Source organism: Montipora capricornis, chromosome 6 (assembly GCF_036669925.1).
Source record: "Montipora capricornis isolate CH-2021 chromosome 6, ASM3666992v2, whole genome shotgun sequence".
Classification (NCBI taxonomy): Eukaryota; Metazoa; Cnidaria; class Anthozoa; order Scleractinia; family Acroporidae; genus Montipora; species Montipora capricornis.
In genome coordinates, this window is record NC_090888.1 from 22,603,027 (window position 1) to 22,610,526 (window position 7,500).

The window sequence follows — 7,500 nt, forward strand, 5'->3', positions numbered from 1 at the left end:
ACTTCAACTACCCAGCTTTTTTGCTCCTTAAAATGTGTTTTCCGTGTACCTATTACGAGTAAATAAAACCATTTAAACTGTGGGGTAACCGTGTTCGTTTCTTCGCATCACGATGATAAATGGATGGCAAAGGGACAATTTCAGCTTCAAAATGATCATTTTCCGAGAAAGGAGTGGGGCGAGTATCATAATTGCGCTGAAAAGCTCTTGAACGGCAAAAGCGACCTTTGTTGCCTTTCTTCAGATGGCCGGCGCGAAACTCCGCCATCTCCAAAGTCGTAATGTTATGCGCAGTGCGCGATGCGGGGTGCAAAACAAGGGAATCACCTTAAGTTAAATTACGGCTCAAGATTCCAGTTACGGTCGTTTCAGTTTAATGAACGATTCATTTTCTTCAATGTAAGTGTATTTACGACTCAATCAAGGAGTTTAGCCGAATTTGCGTTTCACGGAGTTCACTTAAGGACGGTGCCTACTAATGTTATTGCGCATACGTTCCTCGCATCTCCTGATACTCGGAATTCCTAATCCCACCACCATGTTTTCTTTGTTTTAGAGCACTCCTTTTGTCAGAAAATCTACCCACAAAAACTGCTGGACTAATCGACAGTTAACTAAACAGCAGACCATGTTTCGCTTTAAAGGCGAAGAGGCCATTCTTCTCACTGCACTAAGATGTATCCAAAGGCTTTGATGTGTTTGTCTCCATTATCTGGTGAGTGGACTGCCTCGTTTGCACATGTGTTAGAGTCATCATGGACTCCTCCTGTACCAAACCCAATTCTGGAGTCACAGCTGTTGCAATCATTTTGCTGATTAGCAAAGTTACCGATTCTAGCTTTAGCCATACCAGTGCCCACAGCATTGAAGCCTTCCATATTACAGTGATGCTGTAACAGCGACTTCCATTTTTCACGGCTCAGTGAGGTGGCGTGGTGTTGGCCGTCAGCGATCAGTGAGTACAGGGAGTCGGCCTGCTTGTTGATGACGATGTACTTGATCTGTTGGCCGTACTTCATACCGAGACAGATCTTGGAGAAGGGTGTCTCCCAGTAGGTCGGTAACTTAGTCTCTTGTGAATCAAACCCAGTCTCTCCTCCAGGAAGGTTGAACTCTTTGTTGTTTTCCCAGAAGTCGGCGTCGTAGTGAAAGGTTCGCTGCAAAGACAAAAGACAAGTTTTGAAAACCTTGACAAGCAACTGAACAACAACAACTATTTGACATCCGCCTTTTATCCATAACAAGCTAAACGTCCTTTAATTACATCAAATATCAATGGGTGTAATATAAGAGACTAAATAAACATATATCTTTGCTTTCATCTTTGTCATACCTTGTTACCATCAATTTTCATGACCAGTGTCCATCCTCCACCTCCGCATTCGCCAACGTCGCTTGTCATGTGACAATACACAGGGATTTTTCCAATGTCAGTCGGCAGCGTGTAGGCTTTATTTTCTCGCAAACTGAAGAATGAATAAAGATACTTCCGGTTTTATCATACAACGCTACTGTGTATCATTGCTTATCAATTTGAAGTCAGTGAACTGAGCTTTCCTTGGAGAGGTTAATTTTAATGAATGCAAATCGTTATTTTTGAACCATTCATGATCTGATCCTAACTTTAATTCCGTTCATTGGAAAAGGACAAAACACTGCGCCCATGACAAAAATCGATCAGTGGTTTCTAGCCGGGACATTTATATTCTCGATACCAACATAGAGAAGCTTCTCAGTGCCTTCCCACTTCATAAGTGTCTTAGGCCTTATCAGAACTGATGGTGAAAATAAAATGTCAAGAAGATTTAAACTGTTAACTTACCCGCTGCCATACAGTTCCTTGGAAGAAGAGGCTGTAACTGAAGAAAATACAACTCATATAAAGCACTTGCTACAAAAAAGGAAAAAAGAAACGATAGACTGATGAGTAAATGAGATGTTTTAAGCCAAGTTTACCTGGCGGGGGCTGCAGCGACATTTGAGATGTTTTCAACCAGGGTGTTAGGTGTTCGAATATTTTTGAGGATGGGTAGCTGGCAAACTAAACTGAACGCAGGGTTGTCGGAACAACAACAAGAAGATTTATTCCAAAATGAACGTAGTTTCCTCGAAGTAAAACTCTAAACAGCACGTACTCGAGAAACTTACACGGCCTCCGCCAACTTGAATTAACACTGCTTCTGTCGCACTTGACTAAACACTGCTAACGCCAACCCTCTCCGCTTGTGACAACTAGTTAAAAATCATAGCTTAGACTCGCTTACTTATATACTTTCACACTGACGTTCTAGAACTTTTTAAAACAGAAAACAATCTAATTATAGAAAGATTACAAAAGACACCTATTTAGACAAGTTTACGCACGAACCTAAAAATAAACAAACTACGAACTCTCGCGGAGCTCCTAGAAAGTAATGATAGTCACGCAATGCTATTTTTCGTAACATAATCCCCTCAAGTAATGTGCTCCAACGTTCTCTGAGCCCTTAATGGCTTCAACGGTGAATGAATAACTTTGCAGAAACATAGCCCAACGCATAAGACGTCCGTTAGCGAACTAAGAACAGTTCATGTACTTTAAGGGTTCATGGTCCGTCCGAAGAACAAAAGAAACTCCGTACCAATAAAGATGAAGTCTCTTGATACTCTATACCATCGCTAGGCATTCTTTCTCAATTGTGGAGTAGTTCCTTTCTGCACCTGTCAATTTCTTGCTTGCGGAGCAAACGGGAAACAACTTCTCATTATGTTTCTGCATTAATACTGCACCGATTCCACTGTTGGAGGCATCCGTCCTTAAGAAATAGGTTTTAGCTGGATCGGGGAGTCGTAGAATAGGCTCACTTGTTGGGTAAGACTTGTTTGTTCGGTAGGCTTTTTCTTGTGCCTCTCCCCACTCAACTTTATTGGGTTGGCCTTTCCGTGTGAGATCAGATAAGGTCACTGCGATCGCTGCAAAGTTGGGGATGAAACCTCTGTAGTATCCTGCTAGACCCATAAATAATCGCACCTGTTTCTTTGTACTTGGCCTTGGGGCATCTTTAATTTTCTCCCCGTTATCCTAATGTAGACCAATCACTCCTTGCTCCAGTCGGTGGCCTAGGAAATCCACACTGTTTACTCCGAATAGGCACTTAGTAGGTCTAATAGTCAACCCCGCTTGTACAAGGCGCGAAAACAGCTCTCTTAGGGCTCTTATATGTTCTTCCCACGTACGGGTGTGAACCAATATATCATCCCAGTAGAAATCAACATCAACTAGATCTTCTAGCAACTTCTTCATTGCACGCTTCAGTGTTGCTGCCGAGTTGATCATTCCAAACGGCATCTTCAAGAACTCGTACGACCCGTCAGGTGTTACGAACGCCGTTTTCTGTATGTCCTCCTCTGGTATTGTTATCTGCCAATATCCCTTGCTAAGGTCAATTTTTGAGTAGAACTTGTCTCCACTAAGCTTCTGAAACAAATCCTCAGCATTTGGCATAGGATCGGGATCAAATACACTTAGTTTATTTAATTTCCGATAATCAACGCACACGCGATTTGTGTTGTCTTTTTTCTTCATTACTACCACAGGTGACGCATAGGGAGAACTGTGCTCTCTAAGAACTCCCATTTTGATCATGTCGGAAATATCTTTTCTCAGTGATTCTGTGACGCTGTAAGGTACTGGGTAAGGTCTTGATCAAACCGGCACGTCTGAAATGAGTTCAATATGATGCTGGACGACGTCTGTGGCTCCTGGTGCTTCAGTAAACAAATTCGTGAACTGTTTAGCCAGATCAGTACATTCATTCCGTTGCTCATCCGTCAGATTTGGTCCAGTCTTAACATCCTCGATCGATTCCTTGGCTACATCTCCTTCAAGCTCTAAAAGATCAACGCTTTCTCCCTCTACTTCATCAGCTTTAGCTGCACAGTCAACAGCATCGTCTATACACGTAGCGCCTACTCCACCAGCTACTGCTCCTTCGACTGTAGTCTCCTCTCGCTCAAAGTACTTTTTAAGTAGGTTAGCGTGGTAAACTTTCTTGTTGCCTTTTACTTTCACTTTGTAGTCATTGAGACCTACTACAGAACTAACTTCAAAGGGACCCTTCCACTTCATAAGTAGCTTGTTATGGTCGGTAGGTAGTAGCACAAGCACTTTCGGGGTGCAGGGATGGCGCAGTGGTGAGAGCACTTGCCTCTCACCAATGAGGCCCAGGTTCGATTCCTCGACTCGGTGTCACATGTGGGTTGAGTTTGTTGGTTCTCTACTCTGCACCGAGAGGTTTTCTCCGGGTACTCCGGTATTCCCCTCCCCTCATAAACCAACATTTGAATTGTTGTGTTAATTGTTAATTTCACTTTACAGTGTCCCCAATTAGTGCTCCAGCGCTAAATCTACTAGACACTTAAATAAAGTTCCTTCCTTCTTCCTTCCTTCTCACCTGACTCGAACTTCCTAAGTTTAGACTTGCGTTCGTAATAGTGCTTTCCTTTCCACTGGGCTTTCTCCAGTTCACTATGAGCGAGTTTAAGGGTATCTTCTAACTTCTCTCGTAACTCGAAAACGTATAGTAACTGTTCTTTACCTCAGGCTCGTCAACTTCTTTCGTCCACAGCTGTTTGAGTATAGCCATTGGTCCTCTAACAGCTCTCTTCCATATAACAGCTCAAACGGTGAAAAACCAGTGGACTCTTGGGGAACTTCACGATAAGCAAACAACAGCGGTTTATGTAGCGATGCCACTGTCTTGGCTGCTCACTACACAGTCTCTTCAGCATAGACTTCATCGTTCCGTTGAACTTCTCTCTCAAACCGTTACACATCGGGTGATAGGGTGTTGTTGTAAGCTGTTTAATGCTTAGTAGTCGGGTGACTTCTCTCATACAGTCAGAAACAAACTGCGTACCCAGATCACTCAAGATTTCTTCTGGTACTCCTAGACGGCTGAAGATATCTACCAATGCCTCTGCTACAGTCTCTGTGTCAATGTTCTTTAGTGGCACAGCCTCAGGGTAGCGAGTCGAAAAATCTACCAGTGTCAATATATATCTGTGTCCTTCTTCACTCGGGGGACTGATAGGACCAACAAGATCTATTGCTACTCTCTTAAAGGGTTTATCAATCAGTGGCATCTTCTCTAACGGTACCTTTGGCACTGATCCTTTACTTACGGTCTTCTGACACACGTCACAGGACTTGCAAAATCGGTTACGTCACCTTGAATCCCAGGCCAATAAAATGCACTGGATCTTGTCTGTTGTTTTTTTCTTGATGCCCATGTGACCACCCATGATCGATCCGTGAGCTACTTCCATTATGGGGCGTCTCTCAACTTCTCAGGTACCATAACTTGTTTAAGCGGTTTACCACCATTCACGTAAGGATGCTTGTACAGGCGGTACAGTACTCCAGATTTTTTTCTTCAAAGGAAATCTCCGCCTGACCCTTCACACACCGTCTCGATCCCAGTACTTACGCAGACTCTCATCTCGCTGCATCTGCTTGAGCTTCTCTCTCTCTCCACAGGGTTTTTCACGGGTACTAGGCACCTTCAAGGTCGTGCGTTCATCCTTTTTCTTAGCTTGACTTCGGGTAGTTACTGCACAAGCCTCTTGCCAACTGGGGTCTGGATTCTGTGCATCCCTTGCATCACGTACATTACCAAAATTAGGTCGTAGATAGGATCTGATCTGAAGGCACTGCACTGCGCTTCTACATGACCCTTAAGATAAGGCGTATCAACATAAATTCTTGCTATAGGCACCTTCCTCGCTGTGTTGTCAATAAGCAACATGACGTTAAAATCTCCGGTGAACTGATCCTCGCCGACAAGGTCCTTCTTGACTACAACTCCACTGCAACCGGTATCTCTTAAAACGTCGACAGTCTTCTCTCCAACTCTGCCTTTTACAACTGGCATCTTACTTCTTACTCCAGTTAAGGGTTCAACACAGGCATTACTTAGCAACGGAACTTTCTTGCCACAGGCTAACAGAAGCTGATCATTTTGAATACACGACTTGACTTCCTCTGGGGTAGCGTTAAGATCTGGTGACTTAACCAAACAGCCAGCACTAACTTGACCACGTTGCACAGGGTTACCATCTTTACCTTGGCCTCCTGACTTCCGTCCACCTGATCGACAGTTCCTCGCTTCATGACCTTGCTTGCCACATAGGAAACACTTTCTTGCTAGAGCTGGGGCAGTTAATTGCTTTGTGTCCGCGGGCATTACACTTGTAACACTGGAGGGCTGTTGTCACTCTGTACGTTCTTTGTTTCTTCCGCCCTGGACTGTACTAACGGCTTCTTGGTCGCAGAGCTAAACAAGTGCTTTCCATGAGCTTCCAAGTATTGATCGGCGATTTTCGCTATCTGGTCAAGCGTTTCCGGGGCTCTTTCACGAAGGTGAATAGCTAACTCTTTTGGACAAGAGTCAATAAACTGTTCTTCACAATTAGATCTTTTAGGCCTTCAAAAGAACGTTCAGTGTGCGACAGTTCCAACCACCAACAAGTATCTCTCCAGTCGCACTATAAACTGTTCTGGGCTCTCATCAACTTCCGGCTTTGATGCTCTAAATTTACGGCGATATCCATCCTCCGTAAGGTCATATCTCTTCATCAATCTAGCTTTACTCGTCATAATCTTGGGCTGCTTCTTCCTGCTTCCTCAGATAACCGCGAATAAACTTCTAGCGCACGTCCAGACAAAGAGCACTAAGTTTTCGAAGAAGCCCATCCTGTCTTCTCCCATTTAGCTGTCGCTGCAAATCTTTCAAATCTTTGTAAATAAGCATCCAAGTCGTCCTTGCCATCGACAAATGAGGGAAGCTTGGGTGCCTTGGCCCTATCCTCTCTCTTCAGGACGCCCGTCAGCATTCTCCACAGCCAAACGTGCAATCTCCAACTCGTGTTCTCTTTTTGCCCGCTTCAATAGCCTCTTTCTTTTTCAACAGCTCGGCTTCCATCTCCAATTTTCTTAGTTCGCGTTTCTTGTCGCCTAGTTTCTCTTCTCTCGTCTTCTCTTCTCTTCTCTGCTTCTCTTCTCTTCTTCTTCTTCTTTTAATCCTCAAGATTCGTTTCTCTCTTTTTTTCTTCTTCTTCAACCGCTACTTCTTTTTCTTTCTCTTCTTCTTCCAATCCAATTGTTCGTTTTTCTTCTTTTCTTCTTCTCCTTTCTTTCTTTCTTCTTTCCAATTGTCTTCGTTTTTCTTTCTTTTTTCTTCTCTCTTCCTTCTTCTTTCTTGTTTGTTAACTTTTTTGTTGCTTCTCTACACAAACTCGAGCTTTTTCTCCCTCCAATCCGAATTTTTTCCCATCTGCAAAAAGCTTTTCCATTTCCATAGCAGTATTTCACAGCAAAAACACAATATACTCTCTTGTACAGTTCTTCTTTACTTTAGCTGTAACTCCTTCTTGAATTGTCCTTTCCTGGTTTCTGTAGTCGGCAAACAAATGAATTCCTCTCCCGGACAGGCCCCCAATGTTACGAGTTCGAATGTGTTT

At 43.5% G+C, this 7,500-nt stretch overlaps 1 protein-coding gene across 1 annotated transcript in view; it reads right to left on the reverse strand.

The window, feature by feature from the left end:
- Nucleotides 1–526: 526 nt before the first annotated feature.
- The window catches only part of LOC138051780 (uncharacterized skeletal organic matrix protein 5-like), an 81,370-nt gene continuing 74,396 nt past the window's right edge, over nt 527–7,500 (reverse strand). Inside the window, exons 4-5 of the mRNA XM_068898037.1 lie at nt 1,334–1,466; nt 527–1,157 (exon numbers count right to left, since the gene is read on the reverse strand). Of these exons, the coding sequence (XP_068754138.1) occupies nt 663–1,157; nt 1,334–1,466 (628 nt within the window). The 3' untranslated portion in view covers nt 527–662. The remainder of the gene's footprint in view (nt 1,158–1,333; nt 1,467–7,500) is intronic.